Here is a 24,060-nt window from a genome sequence, read left to right on the forward strand (position 1 = left end):
AAAAAAAAAAAAAAAAAAAAACACTTTCGTGCCATGTTACCCTTTTCTCTTTGGGCACACATTCAGAACTGTTCCTAAAGGTGTTTTCTCATTATTTATTGTGGGGTTTTTGTATGATCTTCAATAAAGTGTAAACTAATTTGCCTGGGGGGGGGAAGGTATTTTCTTTGTTTCTGGCCCCATTCTCCTACCCAAATACTGTTATTTTTTTCTAGATTCACAGCAATTACATTGTCATACTCAGTCTGCAAATAACTGAATGGCTGCGGCCTGTTTCCCCTCTTACATACATTATTTCCTCTCTTACCCTTATGATTCAAATTTTAATCATCAAGCCAGCTGGGAACCACTTTTGAAAAAGGAATATTACCCCCAGTCCCCACCTGCAGGGGAAAGCTTTGCAAGGAGTGGAGCAGGGCTACAGGTATCTGTCTCTCTCTCCCTCTTTCTACCTAGCCCTCTCCCCTCAGTGTTCTGCCTCAATTAAGTAAATAAAATACTAAAAAGAATTAAATTTTAAAAGGAATATTAAAGCAGAAGGGTTTTTTTTACAGGGGGATTTGGCAGAATTTTTTTTTTCCAAAAGTGTTTTAATGCCTTAAATTTTGTAACCATTTCACTGAAATTTTAGTTTACCTTTTTAAAAAAATTTTTTATTATCTTTTTATTTACTTATTGGATAGAGACCGATGTTGAGAGTGAAGGGGGAGATAAAGAGGAAGAGAGACAGAGAGAGGCCTACAGCACTGCTTCACCACTCATGAAGCTGTCCCCATGTAGGTGAGGGCTGGGGGCTCGAACCCGGTCCTTGCACACTGTAACCTGTGCATTCAGCCAGGGGCGCCACCACCTGGCCCCCACCTTTCTTTTTCAGTGTTGCATTTATTTCTGGTGACTCAGCACTAGAAGCAACTTTTCAGAAAGACAAAGGCCAAAACACATGCCCCTTTGAGGTTTGCTACGTGGCTGAGCAGTCCCCTGAGAGTCAGAAAACACCCAAGGGGGCTTGTTCACACGTGATAATGGAAAACAGAGTGGTGTCTGGAATGCTGAGTAGAGTACAGAGTGAAAGGATACACAGGGGAGCCTGCTGTATGACGCACAGGTACCCTGAAACATTCACAAGTTTGATTCAAGGGTGCCCTTATGGACATAGCTCTTCAAATATGGACTTATAGGGGGAAAAAATTCGTTTTTGACAAGAATTTTTTACTTATTACTTTTATTTATTTATTTATTTATTTATTTATTTATTTATTTTTGCCTCTAAGGTTATTGCTGGGCTCGGTGCCTGCACCATGAATCCACTGCTCCTGGAGGCCATTTTTTCCCTTTTGTTGTCCTTGCTTGTTCTTATCGTTGTTGTTGTTGTTGGATAGGACAGAGAGAAATGGAGAGAGGAGGGGAAGACAGAGGGGGAGAGAAAGACAGACACCTGTAGACCTGCTTCACCGCCTGTGAAGCGACTTCACTGTAGGTGGGGAGCCGGGGATTGAACCAGGATCCTTACACAGGTCCTAGTGCTTTGCATCTCCTGTGCTTAACCTGCTGCACTGCTGCCCAAATCCCCACTTATAAATTTTTATTATAAAATAAAAATTAAAAAGATATCAACAAGTTAAGAGGAGTACAATTCCCACTGCCAGAGTTCTGTCTGTATCCCATCCCCTCCCTTGAAAGCTTTCCTGTTGTCTCTGGGAATATGGACCCAGGATCTTTATGGGGTGTAGAAGGTGGTGCTTCTAAATTCTAATGTTGCCTGTGCATAATTTGACATGCACAATTTCTTGCTCTCTGTATTTCAGCATGACAAATCAGGGCTGAGTAACAGCCACAAAGCAGGCTAGGTAATGTCCATGCTGTGAGGTCAGACAGACACACGCACACGCCAGCAGCTGCAGCAGAAGTCTAATTATCTTTAGCCTCTATGTGACCTTGCCTAGAATTCCCCAAGCTGTGGCAGCTTCAGTGCTGTGCCCAAGTCCTGTGTGAGGGCTATTTGCTTGCTACCCGTCTTCCCCTGCTTGCTCAGCAGCCCCTTCACATCTGCCCCTGAAACTGGCCATGATGCTGGGATCTGCCACGGCTCCACTTTATATGCAGAAACCTAACTAAGCTCGTGCCTTGATGGGCTGCCTGCCTTTATCATCCAATTAAGGAGTCAGACCAGTGGCATTAACCATACCGTTCACCTGCTAAAAGAAATCAGAATCTTCGGTAAATGTCTTTCTTTCTTACAAACCACAAAGAGCACAAAGTAAAAATGCCTACAATCATCCTGTATCACAAGAAAACATCTTTTTTTTTTTGCTAGCTTGTTAAAGGCACTTAAATTTAAATTCTATGTGCATCATGAATAAAAAAGTCAGAGAGTTCACAAGAGCCTCAATTCTTTGTGGAGAGTTGAAAATATTAGTTATTGAGTTCTGTGACTATAACTGCTTAGCAGATAGGAGTGGGGCCAGAAACGCTTTGATTTGAAACTCACCCATTTTGGATACTATTGACGAACCAAGAAAGATAATGCTAGAGTTGGTTTTTTTTGTCCTTGTTTTGTTTTTCAAATATTCAAAATTTGGAATATATTTTAGTCCCACTGATGTTCTGAGAAATTTGCTTCTGATGTGAGCATCATTCCACAGCCTGGATGCTCTGCTCTACTGCACGTCCAGGCTGTTAGTCTAGTGAAACCACCACCTTATATGTGATACAGCACTCGTGAAAAGATCATTCAATAATGCATCACTGTGTATGGTATTAGATATAGAACCTGGAGACAAGGAGAGATTATTGAAAGTCTTGATTTTAAATTATCAGAGAGTTATGTTTGCTCTCAAAACCCTAAAACGTTCTAGAGATGCTTATTGAAACAAAAAAATTTTGATCCTGTAAAATATACAGACGGTGATGTCAAGTAGCCTCTACTATGGCTTTTTTTTTTTAAGCCCACCTTTTACTTGGTGGTCTAACGGAAGAACAGTATCTATTTGTGGTCGTGTGGGCATGCTGCTTGAATAGTTTAAAGATCATAAACAACCCTATTGCTAAAATTCTTGTTGACAATTTTATATTGATACCCGTAAGAAAATTAACTAATTGCAGTTTTCCTTTTGTTCTTTTTTGCATTTCTGTTTGCCTCTTCCTGTCCCTCTCTCTTTCTCTCTCTCCGTCTCTTTCACATCAGTCACCTGAGCTTGGCACTGACTCATGCCCTGTCTCCCCATCAGCCCACTGTCACCCTGCATCTCCCACAGAGCTCCGGAGGAGGTGTAAGGAGAATGAGCAGCCGCCATTGGGTTGTGAGCCACGCAAAGGCGTGGTGCACCTGCACCCAGAGCCAGCCTTAGACTCTGAGGGCAAAGGGAAGAAGCCGTACCTGGGCGACCAGAACGTGGCTTTTAGTTACAAGCCACAAGCCGGCAGAAGAACCACCATGTTTTCCTTCTCCTTACAGCTCCCCGAGTCATTCCCCTCTCTTCTAGACGATGACGGGTACCTGTCTTTTCCCAACCTGTCCGAGACCAGCCTCCTTCCCCAGAGTCTGCAGCACTACCTCCCCATCCGCTCACCGTCCCTGGTGCCCTGCTTCCTCTTCATTTTTTTCTTTCTCCTCTCCGCCTCCTTCTCAGTGCCATATGCCCTCACTCTCTCCTTCCCTCTGGCTATGTGCCTCTGCTACCTGGAGCCCAAGGCGGCCTCCTTGAGTGCCTCACTAGACAGTGACCCGAGTGACAGTTCAGAGGAAGAGGTGTGTACCTCAGCATCGAGCACACTTCTCTGTTGTGTTCAGGGGCTTCGGTCCAAAGCAGCGGTCGACGGCCGCCACCACCGTAGCCTGACTTTCAGAGCCTCATTGATTGTCTGTGCCGACGTGTGAAGGGGTCGTTGTGTGTTGGGGAGTACGACCCGGCCCTCGGGTTAGGCACAACACCATGTGAGTGGAGCAGTCTGAGCCCAGCCCAGAATTACTTGCGACCCATGATCATGTTGGAGGGCTCAGCTAGAAGTCTATTTCACATAACCCATTAGCTACAGAAAACAGAAAAAAAAAAAAAAAAAAAAAAAAAGCAGGGTTAAGCTAAAGATTCTGTTAAAGCTTCGTTTTTGCATGTAGGACTTGATAAATAACTTTCCACTACATTGCTGATGTTACCAAAACGTTTCTGATCCAGGGAGAGATTGTCGTGATAGGCTTGCTCTAGATAAATGAGGTTCAGGGGAGGTGGGAGAGAGGACTTCCCGAGGGCTATGCCATCAACACCATGGGGGCAGCTTTTCAGAACTTGAATCGCTTCCCCTTCCTAGAGATTCTGAAAGGCCCCCACTGCCCTCTTCCATCATGGTTGCCACACCGTCACAGTTGTGCAGAAAAGTGAATCAGGTCCCAAGGATCTATTGGGTCCTGATGTTTGAGAACTTCAACGCTGTCACGATGACAGTCATTAGTAGAACTGACCGGAGAGAGCTGCGGTTTTCAGACTCAATCAGGGAAACCCCGTATGTATGATCGCAGCAGCACTGGCAGTGCCAATGCACACGTGCTTGATGGCAGCCCTTCTCTTAACTCCAGCATGGGCCTGAAACCCACATGTCTTTGGACAGTCAGACAGGCTCGATAAATCCCTGAGGCTCTCAGTTACATCTGTCCTTGGTGGAGGAAGAACTTGAGCTTTTACGTTCTATGAGGGATACCTCCTTCCAGTCTCTAATTCAGGAAGTCACTGGGTACGTTCATGAGACAGCCAGTAGTTGATTCTATTCATGGCTCGCCTCCCCCATCACCTCATAGCTATATGAACAGCCTGGCATTTCCCCTTTCTACATACTTCAAATGGAGGAAGGGGAACGACAGGACAGAGGTTAGAATAGTAACCTAACAGAGGTGCCTGCTTGTCTGTCACCTGCTAGCCTACCCAGACCTCCCCCAGATCCTGGAAGCAATTCTGATTCTAGAAAATAAGGGGTTTGATGGCAGGAGATAAACCTAGTGTTCCAAGCACTTAAAGCAAATCATAAAGTCAAAGCAACGATTTTTAAAGGAAGTCTTTCAACTCTTTGCTTAGCTAGAAATCATAATTCGAGTTAGCTGCACCTGTGAGTATATACAACTGCAAGGATGTAGCTATACTTAGTGATGTTATGACCATCTCTTTGCAGAAGAAGGAAAAAAATGAAATGGTCTCACAGATGTTTTAGTGAAGTCGCGAACTTTACAATGTAATAGTGCAGAAGGACCCTTTTCAAAGATCTTAGCACACATGACAACACACATACATACACACACACACACACACACACACACACACACATTTTTACATGAAAAACATCTTAGGAAAAAAAAAAAAACTACTTTAAATTCCTTGCTTTGCTAGCACTGTTTCTCATTGTGGCAAAATTAGCAAACACTGTCTAACACTAATTGACAAAAACTGTTTATAATCCTAGCGCATTTCCAAGCTGGACCTATTTTTCTTCTAACAATGGGGCTAGCCATCAAGAAAACATAAAGCAAAATGATTCCTGCTTTGTCCTTTTTTTGAGTATCTAAAGAAGCGAATTTTTAAATAGCAAACCACACAGATCTTGTGCCTAATCCAGGGTTTACATCTTGTTGTGATCAGTGCATGAGAATCAGTGTTAAACTTGGGCATGTCTCATCACATCTGGAAAACAAATCACAGCAGTCACTCTTTGCAGGTCAGTGAGGGTGAGACTAGACGTCCCGCTGTGAGACTCCTTCATATTCCAACCTGAGACCACGAGCACAAGCAGGTGCTGACTGCTGCAGGCCTTAACCTGCTCTCTGGCCTCCATCAGCCACGATGGCACTGCTGCATCAAGATTCCGATCTGGGCCATACATTCTGTGTCATCTTTTAACCCCAAGTGTTAAACACTGTGCACTCTAGCTCAGGCTGGGCTAGGGAACTCGTTACATAGGTCGATCCGTCTGTTTTTGTTTTTTTTAATGCTATTTGTTTTCATGGCTTGTTTAATTTTCTAGGCTTTGAGCACTTTGGCAGCTAAAGTGGGTACCTTCCTGAATATACAGTTCAGCTGTGTCATTTTTGTTTTGTAAAATCACTGATGACTATAATGCTTTCTAAATTTTTTGTCATCGCTGCTCATCTTTTGTGATATTCCAATTAACTCCACCCTTTCTGAAAAGTGAAACCCAGTATAAACAGACTAAATCCTCTCAAACCAGGAAGCTAAAGATTAATCTTGTTTCCCTTCTTCCTACTTTCAAAATATTCAAGTAGGAAGGGGCAGAATGTTAGATTATATTTCAAGAAACAAAATGAATTTAGCTCAGCATATTATGAGCCTAATTGTATGTCAACTTTTTTCCCTGTTTTTAATGCAAAAATGCATCATGACTTTTTTTCAGCCCAGTATTTTACCAGCCCTGTCATGCCATATTATGTAATAGCACTTACTATAAAGGTGGTTTTATTCAGCCTATAGCACTACATGTCTAACCATTGGTCAAGTGCTGTGTTTGCTGAATGGCTGACTAGGTAAAAAGCTGGAATTTGAACAAGTTGAAAGATGACTTAAGTCATTTCTTGGCTTAAAGATATAAAAAGTAGGGGCGGGGGGAAATAGCATACTAGTTATCTCGTGCCTGAGCCTCCAAGGTCCCAGGTTCAATCCCCTCACCACCATAAACCAGAGCTGAACAGTGCTCTGGTTAAATAAAATAAACTGTAAAAAGTATAAACAGTAGAGTAGTAGTTACTGTGTCATGGATGTCTATTTTATGGCTGCCATGAACATCTGTAGCTCTCTTTGTGTCAGGCATCTGGTCAGGCACTCAGTCTCCACTGTTTGGTATAGATAGGGCTGTTCTCCCCCCCCCCCATTTTGTAGGAAGTAAGCTGAAATTAAAATGTGAAACTTTCCCAACGTGTCACAGGTTGGAATGGTAAAGATTTGACTGTCTATGTTGGACACCAGATCTTCAGTGTTACCATCAACTATAATCTGACCCTAAAGTACTTGGAAAGACATTGACGTAAATTTTTAAACTCTAAGAGAAGTCATCTATAAGAGGGAAGAAATGTTTTCAAGAACTGTCGAAGTCAGACGCAACTAGCCTTAGCACAGTATTTCTGTTTATTCTCGAAACCCTAAGGTTTCATTCAGTCAACCTGTATACTCAAATAGTGACTTATTTGTCCTGGAGCTGACTTCCCTCATAGACTGAACATTAGTGAAGCCATGGTAGATCAAGGCAGTGATGACACTCAGTAATAACCATGGCCCACCTCCACATGTGAGGTGATCAGGTCATAAAAATTGACAGAGTTCTTTCTGGTTTTACCAACATACCGTAAATGATTTTTTTTTTTTTTTACTGAGGCATGGCATCAACGTTGCCAAAAAGACAAGCTCAGGTGCACGTGCCAAGCGTGTATTCTGTTTGACTCTTTTCACAGTCATGTGTCTCTTAACTGATGGGATGTATTCGGAGAAATGAGCCCTTAGATGGTTTCATTGCTGTGCAGACATCATAGACTTTCACTAACCAAGCCTAGACGGAGAGCCTGCACTATACCCAGGCTAATGACATGACTTACTGGGACCATGGTTGTCTGTACAGTCTGGTAACCAAACTGTTATTTGAGATGCCTGACTGTGCATAAAAAGAAATCTTGGTTTTGGTGCCAAGAAATCAGTTTAGTCAGAATTAGATCCTAATAAGTGACATTGTCATCCTCCCTCTTTGGACATTTCTTGTTCTTTGGAGAGGTTATTTGAAGAAACATTTCCCGCTTTAATGAGCCCAGCTTTAATTTTTGTTTTGAAAATATTAGCCGCATCTTGGCTCAAATATTAGTTGATAGATATCTGTGAAGCAAAGTCAGTTAATACACTAAGGCGTTGAGATGTGCCTGTTTCAATGGCTGTAGTAGCCCTGCTGTCCACTAGGAATATCAACTTTTGTCATAAAGCAGTTTAAAAAATAGTTGTGAAAATTACTGTTGTAACTCTCCCCCTGAAAACATAGGCTCTGTCAAATGCTGTGCTTTGTTTTACTTATTTCCAACTTGATGTCTCTATCTCTCTCTCTCTTTCTCTGTATTTTTAAATTATTTGCTGAATCAAAAATTTTTCGGGAATGAGGTCTAAATACATACATTGAAATATCTCTCTCCATTGGAGCTCGAGACAAAATAAAGAACATACGTTTTTGAAAAATATCTAAATCTAGCTGAAATTTCCATTTGAACATCGTGTTACATTGTATATATAAAACATGCCCTGGAGTTACCGGCATGTGCTTTTCATTGTGATTAGGTAATGCTGGCAACGTGGTGGTCACAAATGGATGGAAAGTATCAAATGTGTAAATGAGGGACTGGGAAGTCCAGCGACTGTTATCAGAGCTTTTTATTTAAACTTACATTTTAATTTACCTTTCCAATGTGACATGTTACTAGAATAAAAATATGTAGATATCTCTTTCATTTGCATTAAACATTCTTAGGAGATATTTCTTGGGGTTTTAGTTGAAAGTGGGGGATGGGAAAGAGTGACAACTTGGTTTTCCCAAAATTTGAAACCAGACAGGTCAGCTTGGCTAGTGCAGTTTCTGCGGGCCCCGCGGGCTGCCTGCCTGCCATGCCTCTGGTCTTCCTCTGAGTGGCTCTGCTGATCAAACCTAGCACTGGCTTCCCTGTAGCTTTTGTTTTTGTTTTTGTTTTCTTTTGCTTGACCTGCATTCTTGTGGAGAGACACTAGAATACAGATCACAGAGAAAGAGAATCAACTGTTTGCCCTGAGTCATGCCCTATCTGACCAGCTGGCTTTGTTTTCTGTTTCTGCCTCCTCCTGGAACTTGATCACTTGTGTGATCAACAGACTGACAGTGAACGAACAGACACAGCAGCTGATGGAGAAACCACCGCTACTGAGGTTGGTATGACTGGCTGAGGAAGGCCAGTCATTGTCTAACAAGAACACCTTGCACATTGGTTCTGCATTTAGGAATGTCAGTGTGTTTGCTTTTATTATGCAGTTAAGTCTGACGTAAACAGTAGGAGTTAAATATATTTTGTTGCCTTTACCAGTGTCCTCAAACTCTGACCTATATGAAAACCTTGAGAATTCCATCCTCATCTTTCCCATTCAGAAGAAAGCCAGGTTGAGACTCAATGACTAACATTTTTAACAAGTTCCCAACAAGGTTGACTGTCAGTTTTGACAGAACATTTGACAATTTTTTAAGTGTATCTGGGCTTGCTGAATGTCTAGGCGACCACAGCTTTATTAGTTTATTGAATTTATATAGATAATCTATTTCAACCTCAGGGTAAAACAATACTTGTTAAAATAATAATAACACATTTTTGTAGACTGAATGTATACTAGTTTACTTGAAAAAATTATAGATTAAAATCTTTTAAATGCTTTATAGGGGGTGAGAGTCATATTAAACAGTGATGAGTGAGATACCATGGGAGTATGTATCCTTTCGTAATTCTTTCGGGTAATAGGATTATCACATTACGGTTCCCACCTGTTGGGGGAAGCTTTACACGTGGTGAAGCAGTGCTGCAGGCATCTCTGTCTATAACTCCCTTTTTGCCTCAGTTTATCTCTGTCTCCATCTAAAATAAATAAATAAATAATTCACGGCTGGGCACAAAGTATTGCACCGAAACAAAAAACTCTGGGGTAGGAGGAGAGAGGAAGGGCAGAAGAGAACTTTGGGGTCCCGATGTATGTGTCAGTGACTATACTATAAGCCATCAAGCCCCTCAGTAAAAAATAAAACAGTAGAGATTTCTAATGGACTTAATGATTTCCTGAAGGCCATTTGCTCAGAAAGTCTGTCCTCATCTATGATCATTCTCTGCTTCCCTTCTAGCACTGAGACATAAAGCCCAGGCACTGGGTCAGATGCTACAGAGAGACAGCTTTCTAAGCATACATATGTGTGAACCAGGCGGTGAGGTACCTACCTGGTTAAGCACTCACGTTACAGTGTGCAAGGACCCAAGTTCAAGCCCCTGGTCCCCACCTGCAGGGGGAAAGCTTCACGAGCGGTGAAGCAGGGCTGCAGGTGTGTGTCTGTCTCTTTCGCTATCTCCCCCTTCCCTTTCAATTTCTCTCTTTCTCTATCCAGTAATAACTAACTAAAATGTTTTAAAAAATAAACATACACATGTAATTTGACCCAAGAGTCAAAGTATTATACAGGTCCTTGAAGTTAGAGCAGTAAAGATAATTAAGCTTTGTCTATCCAGTAATAACTAAAATGTTTTTAAAAAATAAACATACACATGTAATTTGACCCAAGAGTCAAAGTATTATACAGGTCCTTGAAGTTAGAGCAGTAAAGATAATTAAGTGACTTTTTGTTAAATTTAAAGTTCAAATATTATTCTGTTGGGGGTCAGGTGGTAGCACACCTAGCAGGAAACACAAGAACACACACAAGAATCCGGGTTCAAGCAGTGAAACAGATCTGCAGGTGTCTTTCTTTCCCTCTATCTCCCCTCCCCTCTCAGTTTCTCTGTCCTATCCAATTAAAAAGAGGAGGAAAGAGAGAGAGAGAGAGAAGAGAAAAAAAAGGCTGCCCGAAGTGGTGGCTTCGTAGTGCTGGCACCAAGCCCCAGTGACTGGAGGCAAAAAAAAAAAAAAATGTGGGTGTGTATATCTATTATTCTGTCTACATTTTAAAGAACTGTTTAAACTTCCAGACTCACCCCGTATCAGGTCTCTCACTAATGTGTTTGGTATGGGAGTTCAAGAAATTCAAGGTGGTAGGGTTCTAGGTTTTTTGAACTTTGTTTCTCCGGTCTACAAATGGGGAAGGAGAGTTGACATATATGATCGTGAGGATTCAGAGGCAACAAGGAGCTCTCACCACTGAGCATCCACAACTATTCTGGGGAATTTCATGAGCATGTGAGGCCCCCACATTTCTTCATGGGAGACAGCTGATAGTCCATGCTGGCCCTTCCCAAACACGCATGTGTGTCCACTATAACTAGAAGTGTCCAGGTTAAAGTATAAGAGACTCAAGGGCGGGGGGGGGGTGGCACACCTGGTTGAGCACACATGTTACAATGTGCAAGGACCTGGGTTCGAGCCCCACCTGCAGAGGGAGAGCTTCACAAGTGTTGTGAATCAGGGCTGCAGGTGTCTCTCTCTGTCTCTCTCCCTCTCTATCCCCCCCCAATTTCTGGCTGTTCTCTATCCAATCAGTAAATAAAACTAATTTTTAAAAAGCTTTCTGGGGGCTGGGCAGTAGTGCAGTGGATTAAGCGCACATGACATGAAGTGCAAGGACCGGCGTAAGGATCCCGGTTCAAGCCCCCAGCTCCCTACCTGCAGGGGAGTCACTTCACAGGTGGTGAAGCAGATCTGCAGGTATCTGTCTTCCTCTCCTCCTCTCTGTCTCCCCTCCTCTCTCGATTGCTCTCTGTCCTATTCAACAACAACAGCAAATAACAATAATAACAGCAACAATAAACAGCCAGGGCAACAACGGGGAAAAAAAATGACCTCCAGGAGCAGTGGATTCATAGTGCAGGCGCTGAGCTCGAGATAACCCTGGAGGCAAAAAAATAAAAAGGCTTTCTAAAAAAATAAATAAATAAAAATTAAGTATAAGAGACTCTCTGAGCAGGAAGCCTCTTACTTCTATCTTCTTACGAAGGTCCATCATTCATGAGAGAGGATGGCTATATTTAAGACAGAAATGAATCCCTAAGCAAGAACAGACTGGTGACTGCACTTAGTAACTTTTTGCTGATTGTGGTCCATTTATCTCAGAGTCAATTGCATGGTAAGACTTTATCTCCCACTCTCTCTTGATGCTGGCAGTCGGACCAGGAGGAAGATGCAGAGCTCAAGGCACAGGTAGAAAATTTAAAAAAAGAAAAGAAAGCAAAACCCAGTATGTGAAAAGCTGTTGTCTGTGTACCACGTTGAAATCTCTCAGCATGCTCTGTAGCCAATTCCTATGTGTCTGGTGCAGTGATGGCATCTGTTTTTGTGACGACCATGCCCCTTACTTTTCCCTTTCTTCTCCACTTTTTTCAGAATAGTCTGATTAAGCGAATAAAGGGTGAAAATGTGTATGTCAAACATAGTAATCTTATGTTAGAGGTTGGTATTGGTACATACCAGTGCATGTTTGTGTGTGTTGAAATACCTGTGGGCTTGAACCGTGATGCATGAACTGTGTGTTCTCTCTCACATGTGATGAATGGAGTGACTCCATAGCTGACCCTAATCCCTTACCCTCTCCTGATAATTCCCTTTTCCTGTGTGCATATGTATTTTTTTCATTCTCTCTGGTTACATGTGAATTACACTTTTTACAGTTTACCTTTTAAAATTTCTTTTAATTTGTGCTTGTGTCAACTAGAATTTTTTTCCTTCTCCTTGGAAATACCACATTTTCACCAGAGTGTTTGTGGTAGTGTCATGAACCCTGATTAAAATCCTTTTGCTTTGACTACTAATGCCGTTGACATGACTTTGGAGAGAGTGCCAGAAGGACAGCAAATGCAGAGCATTCACTGATGGAGTCTTTATGTTCCGAACGTAGGAGCTAGACAAAGCTCAAGATGACCTCATGAAACATCAGACCAACATCAGCGAACTGAAAAGAACCTTCTTAGAGACGTCCACAGACACCGCCATCGCCAACGAGTGGGAGAAGAGGCTGTCTACCTCACCGGTGAGACTCGCCGCCAGACAGGAGGACGCGCCCATGATCGAGCCACTTGAACCTGAGGAGGTTGGTATTTGGGGGATGGGATGGATCCGTTAACTGTCCACCAGCCTTTGTCCTGTCCAGGGGCTGGGGCTGGAGGGGACACTTCTGAGTAGATAGCCACATGTCTTTGTATCAACTGAACTGACATACTCAGTGCCCCAAAGAGAACCGCCCAGGGAAATAGTGAGTTGGTTGAGCAGTGAATGATGGCGTCAGCTGTGTCTGAGAGTAGAAGGGGGACACAGGGAAGCTACCCTGCAAGCTGGCTTGTCCCAGCCAGAAGCGTACTGGCAGACGCTGGGATACGTATATTGATGGATAACTTTTTCCTAGTATCCTGTCTTCTTATGCGGGAAGAAGTAACTGCCCTGAAACTCATAAAGATTTCTCATCGGGGAGTCGGGCTGTAGCTCAGCAGGTTAAGTGCAGGTGGCACAAAGCACAAGGACTGGCATAAGGATCCCGGTTCGAGCCCTGGCTCCCCACCTTCAGGGGAGTCGCTTCATAGGCGGTGAAGCAGGTCTGCAGGTGTCTTTCTCTCCCCCTCTCTGTCTTCCCCTCCTCTCTCCATTTCTCTCTGTCCTATCCAACAATGACGACATCAATAACTACAATAGTAAAACAACAAGGGCAACAAAAGGGAATAAATAAATAAATATAAAATTAAATTTAAAATTAAAAAAAAATTTAAAAAAAAAAGATTTCTCATCCACTGTAAAGTGAAGCCTGTCGAGACCTGTCATTTAGTCTGACATTAGACTAACTGAGGAAAGGACATCGATAGTGTTTCAGGACACATTATACTCGGAGATCACTGCAGAAGGCCTTGGGTAGGACCGTTGCGTTGTTGTTGTTGTTGGGTTTTTGTTTTTAGCTGGTTTTAAAAACGGATTACAAGTTGGTTTTTAACAGGGAACATAGATGACTGTGTTTTTAAGTGTGAATCTTCCACGTAAGAAAGCTGTCTTTTTTTAAATATTTATTTTATTTATTTATTTTTGTTGCCCTTGTTGTTTTATTGTTGTAGTTATTATTGTTATCGTTGTTGAATAGGACAGAGAAATGGAGAGAGGAGGGGAAGACAGAAAGGGGGAGAGAAAGACAGACACCTGCAGACCTGCTTCACCGCCTGTGAAGCAACTTCCCCTGCAGGTGGGGAGCCGGAGGCTGGAACGGGGATCCTTACACTGGTCCTTGTGCTTCACGCCATGTGCGCTTAACCCTCTGCGCTCCCGCCCGACTCCTGAAAGCTGCCTTTAACTGTATGAGTGAGAGGGCTCTGCTGGCTTTGCTCCTGGGGCCTTCGACATTTGAGCCCCACACAGGGCGATAGTGCCAATGTAGCTGCCAATGATGTGGTATCATTTGACTTGATTCAAAAGAAGTACGTTTCTTTTTTTCTTTTCTTTTTTTATTTCTTCTTTCTAAAAGCACTGTATTGATTAACTTCTTTCTTATCAAGACTCCTTGATTGTGAGATATTTGACCAGTGGCAATTCTAAGACAGAAAAATAAATCAATCTTAGAGTTATGGAATAAAAAATTTTTAAAACAACAGTCTGCTGTAAAAATAGGAAAGAATGATACTCGTTTTGATCACTTTCTCATCCTCCTTTAAAAGTCACATTTCAAAAACTGACCACAATCATTGAGTTCATAACAGTTCCAATCCCAGCTGAAGATTAAATATATATATATCCATTTGAAGTAATTTGAAAGGGATCCTTTTATGCAGAATAAAAAGAAACTGCTGTTCCTAAGTAGTCTGGTTACATTAAATAGCGATTTCAGTCAGTTCTCTCAAACTCCAATGAGCAGAGATTCCACATTCAGATTGATTTCACCATTATAGTCCCGGAACTTTTAAGAAAGTGGTCCTGGACCTGAGACCAATAAGCTGTGTGTTAGTTGGTATCAGGTTAAGTAAAAGCACAGCTTGCCAGTTGTGATCATAGACAGATGTTCTTAATTAAAAACTAGAGGTCATTAGACACTTTTCAAAACAATATTTTATCACTCAGATTGTGGAAAACACTGGCTAGAACTTAGGCAGTACCAATATTGTTCTTTTTTTGATATGGCTCGAATAGTGCTAAGGCATCTTCTAATTTGCCTAAGGAAAGAAAGCCTGAGGCTTAAGGGGGAACGATGAATGTGAGACTAACTTTGCAAGCAGTAAGTGAATGTGCTTCTGACTGAATTCAGTGTTAACCAGTCAGCAACATACACTTACTAAACCGTGTTTGAGCAGTTGAATAAAATAAGACTAGTGACTTCAGGAACCCAACCTTGTCTGTCCCCTGACACCAAGGATTCTCTAGCCGCTGTTCATTGTTCATAGTGACTTTGTAGACGACAGATACTATGAGTAACCAGAGTCAAGAGCCCGTGCCTTTGTCAGCTCCGCTCAGGTCTTAGAGGGCCCTCAAATTGGGCAAAGTCATTCAGTGCATTGGCCCAGGGAGGTGGCCCAGCAGTCAAGCAAAGCGCCTGTATGCTGGAAACCTCGACTTTAGTCTCCTCCTTCGTGACTTGTGTCAAAGTGGTGGTCTACTATCTCTGTGTCTCTGTCTCTGAACAAATAAATCTTTTGGAAAAGAAAGGAAAAGGAAAATTATCACAGGGAGTCAGCCAGTGGTACACATAGTACTGAGCGCAAGGACCGGCGTGAGGATCCCGGTTCGAGCCCCCGGCTCCCCACCTGCAGGGGAGTCGTTTCGCAAGCGGTGAAGCAGGTCTGCAGGTGTCTGTCTTTCTCTCCCTCTCTGTCTTTCCCTCCCCTCTCCATTTCTCTCTGCCCTATTCAAAAAGAAAATTGGAAAAAATGGCCAAAGGAGCAGTGGATTTGTAAGTGCAGGCACCAAGCCCCAGTGATAACACTGGAGGTTAAAAAAAAAAAATCACTAAGAGGGGACTGAGTGTTGGTTCACCCAGTAAAGCTCATGGTACCATGCACAAGGGCCTGGGTTCAAGTCCCTGGGCCCCACCTGAAGGGAAGAAGCTTCATAAGTAGTGGAGAAATGCCGCAGTTCAGTTCCCCTCCTTATGCTGTCTCATTCTCTCCCCTCTTTCTCTCTCTCTCTTTCACATCTGTTTAAAAAAGGGAGGGGAGAGAGGAGGGCAGGTGGTGCGCACCTGGTTAAGCACCCACATTATAGTGTGCAAGGACCCTGGTTCAAGCCCCTAGTCCCTACCTGCAGGGGGAAAGCTTCACGAGTGGTAAAGCAGGGCTGCAGTCGTCTCTCAGTGTCTCTCCCTCTCTCTCCCCTATATCTCAATTTCTCTCTTTCTCTATCCAAAAATAAATAAATAAATAGGAAAGGATAGCTACCAGGAATAGTGGAGACATGTAACCCCAGTGCTAAGTCTAGTGGCCAAATTAAAAAAAAAACCTGAAACAAAGTTTAAAAGTACTGATTCCTGAAAGCTACAACGGAGACTCATTTAATTAGTCTGGGCACATCCCTGCCACTACTACTTGCTCAGATCTGTCTCCACAATTGTAATGAATACCCAGTTGAGAATCCCTGCCCAAGCAGAAAAGATAGGAGTTACAGAAGCGCTTAGTCACCTGAGAGAATCACCTGGGTGAATTTTGCATGCATGTTTCACAACTGAGGTATAGAAATGTTTAACGAAATGTAACATTCTGAAACACAGTGAAAGTACATGTTATGGTTGTCTGCTTTTCCTTAGCAATGACGGACTGTCTTTGCTGCTCAGCTCCTTGCATTCCAGTCGACCCCATCTATAGAGAATTTATTTTCCCGTCTACCTCATGTTGCCCTTTTCTGATATTGGAGATGCAGAGTTCCACATAATGTTGAATTTTTCACTTATAAACACAGGCATTTTTGAAACTAATGTTAGATAACTGTGTTTGATGAATCACTGTTCTCCTACAGCTACCTTTTTTTTTTTAATTTTCACCTGAGGAATAACATTTGCCTCAGTAACTTTAAGTAGTGCTCTAAAGCTGTTATTTTAAAAATTACATATAATTTGACCTTTCCATCCTGTGTCTTGTTTTTGATTGAAAAAGAAGGTACAACTGAAGGTTTTTTTAAAGATTTTATTTATTTATTAATAAGAAAGACAGGAGGAGAGAGAGAAAGAACCAGACATCACTCTGGCACATGTGCTGCTGGGGATTGAACTCAGGACCTCATGCTTGAGAGTCCAAAGCCCTATCACTGCACCACCTCCCGGACCACAGTTTTTTTTGTTTGTTTGTTTGCTTGTCTGTTTGTTTTTAAGAGAAAGGGCAAAGTCACATTTAATATTTTCACTAGGCACATCTCTCTTCTAATACTTCAAAATGGGGGAAGGACTGAGGGGGCGTTGTTTTTTACCTTCAAAAATGTCTAATTTGTTCCTCATTCAAAAGATGTTTGTGGGCTTGGGGAGATAGTTCATCGAGCAGAGTGCATGTCTTACCATGCCTAAGGCCTTGGAAACGAAGCTGGGTAGTTCCATGGATGGCGAAGTGACCCAGAGGTCTCTGTTGTCTGTGCCTGTCTTCCCCCTCTCTCCTCCTCCTCTCTTCTCTGGCAAAAAGAGTAGAAAATTGCATGAGGGAGACCTCATAGCAATATATACATGTAGAAGACCCTCAGTCCATTCCCAGGGCCACATGGGAAAATAGTTAAGAAGGTGGGAGTATGATAGCCTAATAGTTACGTAAGGAGACTTTCATGCCTGAGGCTCCAAAGGTCGAGGTTCAATCCCCCAGCACCACCATAAGCTGGAGCTGAGCAGTGCTCCAGTAAACATAAATATATAATTCAATGAGTAAATAGGTTTATGACAACAATGCTGTCAGTCTGTCAGATCTTTCAGGAGAATATTCCCAATGTCATGTAAGGGAAGTTAAATGTAATGCTGACTGATTTGTAGACATGTAGGAATTTCATAGACCTCACATAAAACTATATTGTTTACAGTTTTAGCATCTGTTTTAAAGACTTCATTCTTATAGAAATGTTTAGCATTGTTATTTTATACGACTCTTTCAAAATATCCTTTCTATGCCTACCCTGTAGGACTACGTGTTCTTTACCCAGAATTAAGCTAATGGAGCTAATGCATTGCCATTTGAGTTATGCCAACTTAAAAATAATAATAATATAATAGTAGATAAGAAGGGGGAAGAATTTCATTTCTAACATAATTGCTTTGTTTCTTAATTTTAAATAGCAAAGAAAAGCAAGATTGGAAATACTTAACTTTTCACCAAGATTTCTTGACATTGACTATAAAAATGATTCTCCTATTATCAAAGTTCAAGCACAGTTGCAGCTTTAAGTATATTTATATTAGTGAAATAATTTTTTTAAAAAGCTACTGCAGGTATAACTTGGATTCATTCAGGTCAGGGCCAATACAGTCCCCTGGGGCATTTATTTACTCACCATCATGGAGCAGAAAGGCAGTTCTTAGTCAGAAATAGAAATAAGGATTTCTTTCTCTATTTTATTTATTTATTTATTCTCTTTTGTTGCCCTTGTTGTTTTATTGATGTCGTTGTTGGATAGGACAGAGAGAAATGGAGAGAGGAGGGGAAAGCAGAGGAGGAGAGAAAGACAGACACCTGCAGACCTGCTTCACCACTTGTGAAGCGACTCCCCTGCAGTTGGGGAACCGGGGGCTCGAACCGGGATCCTTAGGCCAGTCCCTGCGCTTTGCGCCACGGGCGTGCGCTTAACCCGCTGAGCTACCTCCCGACTCCCCTCTATTTTTTTTTTTAAGATCTGTTTATTTGTTACATATGAGGAAGAGAGAGAGTTTCACATGAGACAAAGAGAAAGAATGAGAAAGACGAGCTAGAGCTCGGGCAACACTATTGATCAAAACTGGAACCTCAAACACTCAACTCTGATGCTGCTTCCTCAGCTGCAGGTGACTTTAATCTACTTCTTGTCATCCACACTTTTCCTTTTGGAGCTCACTTTTACAGTGTTGTAGACAGCTGGTATGTCGACACTGCTTACATTCCAAGGGATTCTTGCATATTCTGTGATGAACTGGAAAATGTCTGAAAGCTGGGGAGATAGCATAGTGATTATGCCAAAGGCTTTCTTGCCTGAGGCTAGGAAGGGAAGGCCCAGGTTCTGCCCTACCATACATCAGGACTGGGTAGCACTTCAGTTAAGAAATAATAACAAATTAAATAAATATATCTTTAGAATAAATAAATAAGTAAATAAAGGTTATTTGAGCCACATAAGTACTATAAAAATTAATTTATTACTCTTTGGAACTGATTGTTAAATTTAGAGATGATGTCAGACCATTTTTCAAATTAATGAATAATTTACTCCCCCCAAAATATGAATGGCTTATTTGTGCTTTTTGTTTAGCATAGCAAACGAAATCTCTTCCTAACCTGCCTTTTTGGAAATTGTCTACTTCCTCTTCTCCAACCCAACCCCCTTTATTCAAACAGACCAAAGAAGAAAGAGAGATTTCTGGAAAAGTTATATTTTTGCAGCAAGGAAGCTCTCCATTCCTTGAGTCTCAGGTAATAAAGGAATTTCCCGAAAGAATTACTCTTCAGACTTTAAGGTCATTCGAGTGTTTTTAGTTCTTATTTTCCACTTTGAATGTATCTGCAACTAAGGTAGGTATATCATGTTGATTAGATGCGGGGGGGGGGGAGTGGGCAGGGCTCTGTGGTGCAGTGGTAGCGCCTTGAACTTCTAGAGTAGGTTAGGGGGAGGAGGAAAAGGATGTCTTTCACTGTTTGCATTCTCAGCCTTCACTTCTTTGCTCCTAGGTAATCATATATCTATATGTTGTCATTGAAACATTATGTTTACAGCGTCTAATAACTTCAGATTCTTGCTGTCTGTTTTAGCTGTATAGTGCATGCTAATTTCGATGGCCTTAATTCACTGTGGAAGTTCTGAACTTTTACTGATTTTCCTATTAGCCGAGTGTGATCAAGAAAAAGCAGGAAGGAGACTCTGCAGGCTCCGTGGTTACCTCTCATCAAATCACTTTCCAGAAAACTGTCCCTTCAACCCTGGAGGTTATTTTCCAATTCGTTTTCTTTCAGTTAGCACCAGCATGCAATCCTTTTCCCCAAGGCGCACGTATTTCTACAGACAGAGATTCCTGTTTCCGCACTATAAAAAATATTAAAGTAGAAGACACCCTAGTTTAAAATGTGAACTAAGGTGCTTATCTGCTCCTTGATTTCTCTTCCTCTGTGACCTGTTAAGACTAGTCACCTGCGTGATCACATTCTGTTGACTTGTCCAGTGCTGTGGTTTCTGAGCTCTAATTTCTTCTGCTTTCTTGCAACTGACACTAAAGAATGCAGCAAAGAAATTACTGAAGTGATGAACTTCAGTAGCACATAGCCATGAAACACGACCAAGAGCACTGTAGCCTATTTATAAGAAGCACCAGAACTGTCCGGTAATGGGAACTATTTCATAATAATATCTTGGAACAGACACACTCAATTTTTATTGCATAAGCACTATAGTGGAGTCTCCTGTGTACAAACTTGAAAAGTGACATTCAAAGAAATTTGTGAAATGTTGACATATTCTTTCAGAGAGCAACAAGGACGATGTGTTTACAGGGTAAACTGTCTTCTTGTAGCTGTACAAGAAAAGATGAATAATGTGTACAGCATCAGTAATGTTATTGAATCTTATAACAGATAAAGACCTGACATTTTATCATTAAATTGTTTCCTTAAAAGCGTACCACCAAAGTGTGCTCCTAGTAGTAGCGATCTACAAGTCCATGCAAAGTGTATTCCAAGGTGAAGGTTATAGTTCACAGATTTCAGATGAGCAGAGATGATAGCCATAATTATTAGATAAGCATAGTTATTAGATAATAAGCACCAGCCCTGTGCATGACAACACAACCCTAGGCTTTCTTGCCCTGATTTTCCTAAAAGGATTCTTATTTTAGAACTTGAGGTACCAATAGAATTTCTAATTTAGCTTTTATATTTTAAATATAGGGCACAGAGGACTGGGTTATTGTAGACAAAATACCCACTGAGATAGTTGATGGTGATTCGAAAAAGATTGTGACTTACAAGGTGGTGACCATGAGCAGTAGAACCAGTGACCTTCCCACCGACTTGCTAAGATCTAGTGCCATCGAAGTGCAAAGCTTTGATGACTTGGCCCGAGAAATTCAGCTGAAAGAAGAAAGCAAACAGAAAATCTACACTCTAGGAAAATCTTACGATACCGTTTCTGGGAAAGTCGTCACGATGACTGGCAGACCTAAAGAGGAAGAGAAGTTAGCCAGAGCTTCGGCTCTGGAAGCTCTTCAGAAAATGGACGGAGGACTGTCCGAATCGGTGAAGCGCACTCCTACCGTGACTGAGTATGAGGTCCTGGAAACCATCGCTGATGAGAAATCCAGACGAGGACCGGAGGTCCACACTCCCAAGCGGAAATTGTCCGAATCCCTGACTCCCATAAAAGAAGCTGAATCTCGGAGGCAGAGCCCCGAAGGAGATGACCTCGGGAGAGCTCACATGATGGGCAGGGATGCGTCGCTCTATGTGGGCCTAGGAGGTGTGCGGTTCAGCAAAATGGAACAGGAGCTAGAGAGCGAGGCTTTAAAAGTGGGACCCTTTGGTCCTAGAAGGAAGAGCCTGTCTGAGTGGAGATACTCCCAGGACCCAGCCCTCACCGTTGCCACTGCTCATTATGTCACTGAGTCTACATCGTCCCATATTGTGGTAACCAGTGCCTTTCATCTGGGCCGCCGGTTCAGATTCCAGCATGACTTTTTGTTTTTTCTGAGTCGGTGCCCTTCTGCCCTAAACCTTTCTGTTTCTCTTGCTCTGTTTGGCTTTATGTTGAGAGCCGCCAACCCAAGCTTTTTTGTTTTTCTTCTCCCATGATTAAATCGATACTGCAGTCCAGCGTAAGCATTAAAACACTTTCCAGTTTACTCCAGCTCCCCGTTCCCAAGACGTGGTAGTGCTACAGTGGCTTGCAATGAAGGGGGAAATGATCCGCTTAAACCAGCACCTCCCTAATTCCTAATACCTGCTTTAGCAAACAAGAGCTCATGGTCACTTCGACTGGCTATTTTATTTCCCATTCTTTTCTGTTTCCCAAGTCTGCATCTTTGATTCCTTTATCCCTCTCCCCTCTCCTCTGCCTCCAGTTGTCTAGCCAGCTGTGAATGTGTTTTTGTCTGATCTGAGTCTCTTTCTACCTCTGTGCTTGACTCTGTTTCTTTGTTCACTAGACTAAACAGTCTTCTGGTGAAAAGCTTATGGATGGCTCTGAAATCTTCAGTTTGTTAGAATCCGCAAGAAAACCAACAGAATTCATAGGAGGGGTTACTTCCACTTCTCAAAGCTGGGTTCAGGTGCCTGTTTGCTTCTGTTCTTGGTGTCCCCGTCTGTGTGACTTGTCTTTCTTGATGCTGTTTTGCTCTCTGTGTGTACCTTGACCTCAGACACCTCACAGTCATAGAGTTCATTTTCTTTGTGCATGCTTGCATGCACACACCAGCATGCTTATCTGTCGGTGCCTTTAGCTCCTGACTGGTTTGAGTGTGAGGGCAGGGAACAGGCAGCAACAATTCTGGTGGCACTCACTGAAGAGATAGTTCACCAATAAAGCACCTGCATTGCTATGCACGTGGTCCTGATTGGAAGTCTGGCACTGCATAGAAGGTGTCATGTCAGTGGAGGAATCTCTAGTGCTGTGATATTTCTGCCTCTCACTGTCTCTCATTCTACATGAGTGAAAAAGTGGCCTCACAGAGAGCTGAAATCATGCATGTGCAAGGCCCTAGCTCCATCATATAAGAGAAAAAGTTACGGTGAGAAAAATGAATGTTAATTTAAAATTCTATGAGTGTTTCTTGTTTATGTACTTGGCATTGACTTTACGAGTCCTGGTAAGTTGCTTCTTGGTTCTTTTGATTTTTTTGTTTTTTAACCTTTGATTTATGGACAGTCACACTGACGACACAATCTTTTCCCATGCAGAAACTAGAAACCAAGACAGAGTCCAGTGAAACAGAGACTGAGACAACCCAGCACTCCCAGCCTCTTAGCACAGAGAAGGTTGTGCAGGAAACTACGTTGGTGGAGGAGAGACATGTGATGAATGTGCATGCCAGTGGGGATGCCTCTTACACGGCTGGAGATGACACGGAGGCCGGAGCTCAGGCAGCCTCTGCTGATGCTGCTGGCACTAAAGGGAAGGAGGGCTCAGCTGTGACTGAGGGGGAGAAAGAGGAGAAAGAGGAGGTGGCCGATAAAGCCGTACTCACACAGGAACAAGTGACCCAGGAGCCAAGGGAGGAGCGGAGTTTGACAACTCAGGATTCTGAGACTTTGGACCAAGAACCTCACTTCGAGGTAACTGGTAGTGAATTTTACTTTTAGCCCTAACACAAGACTGATGTATGCATCTCTAAGTTTAGAAGCACACACGTGCAGCTAAGTTTACTTTTCTACCTCTCCCAGGTGCATTTTGTCGCTCCTCTTGCTTCCTTCTTGCTTGGTGATAATGGGTCTCCATGCTACTTTCTGTCTTTGGGGCCACATATGATCACAAATAATGACTATTAGCAGTGTATAGTTCCAGGAAATGGTTTGCAGTTTCCATTGTCATGACTATAACTGACAGTGCAGGAAGTGACTAGCTAGCTACGATGCTACCCAATTTGATACATGTATTTCTCATCAGTATATTTATCTGGAAAGGTCAAAAACCAGGTTTGCCCAGATACCAAATGCCTGAACTTTATTTTTATTGATTTTGTTTTAATAAACAAAATAAAAGTGATTTAATATTGATTTGCAAAACTAAGATAATAGGGGTATAATTCCACATAGTTCCAGAGTTCTGTGTCCCATCCCCTCCATTGGAAACTGCCACAGTTCTCCCAAGGTCACCTATCTGGGCTGATTCTAAAACCATCTCTCTATATCTGTATATATATACTCCCCCCCCCTTTTTTTTTTTACCAGAGCACTGTTCAGCTCTGGCTTATGGTGGGGGGGGGGGATTGAACCTCGGACTTCGGAGCCTCAGGCATGAGAGGCTGTTTGCATAACCATTATGCTGTCTACCCTCCGCCCATTTCCCCCATTTTTTGACCGGTCCTGCCTTCACCCTCTTTCTAGTTCAGCTCTATACCTATTACTACTTCTGGTGTTTTTCCTTTTTTACTCTTCTAAGATAAAAGAAATAGTACCTGGCTTCCTCAGTTGTTTTCCAGATTCTCTTCCCTTTTGTTGGTGGAAGAAAAAAGGGGGGGAGGGAGCCAGGTGGTGGCGCACTTGGTTGAGTGTCCGTGTTACAGTGTGCA

General features: G+C 42.4%; 1 protein-coding gene across 19 annotated transcripts in view; it reads left to right on the top strand.

Annotated features, from left to right (window-relative positions):
• Positions 1-24,060, top strand: part of EPB41L3 (erythrocyte membrane protein band 4.1 like 3) — a 252,639-nt gene that overhangs the window by 219,675 nt on the left and 8,904 nt on the right. For 5 of the 19 annotated variants that reach the window (XM_060200726.1, XM_060200720.1, XM_060200721.1 and 2 more), the window contains exons 13-20: positions 8,868-8,921; positions 11,841-11,876; positions 12,060-12,125; positions 12,571-12,762; positions 19,187-19,261; positions 20,726-21,460; positions 21,979-22,101; positions 22,730-23,104. In XM_060200726.1, the coding sequence (XP_060056709.1) occupies positions 8,868-8,921; positions 11,841-11,876; positions 12,060-12,125; positions 12,571-12,762; positions 19,187-19,261; positions 20,726-21,460; positions 21,979-22,101; positions 22,730-23,104 (1,656 nt within the window). The remainder of the gene's footprint in view (positions 1-8,867; positions 8,922-11,840; positions 11,877-12,059; positions 12,126-12,570; positions 12,763-19,186; positions 19,262-20,725; positions 21,461-21,978; positions 22,102-22,729; positions 23,105-24,060) is intronic. The other 14 variants (XM_060200725.1, XM_060200722.1, XM_060200730.1 and 11 more) reach the window with 9 other exon arrangements.

Source organism: Erinaceus europaeus, chromosome 10 (assembly GCF_950295315.1).
Source record: "Erinaceus europaeus chromosome 10, mEriEur2.1, whole genome shotgun sequence".
Classification (NCBI taxonomy): Eukaryota; Metazoa; Chordata; class Mammalia; order Eulipotyphla; family Erinaceidae; genus Erinaceus; species Erinaceus europaeus.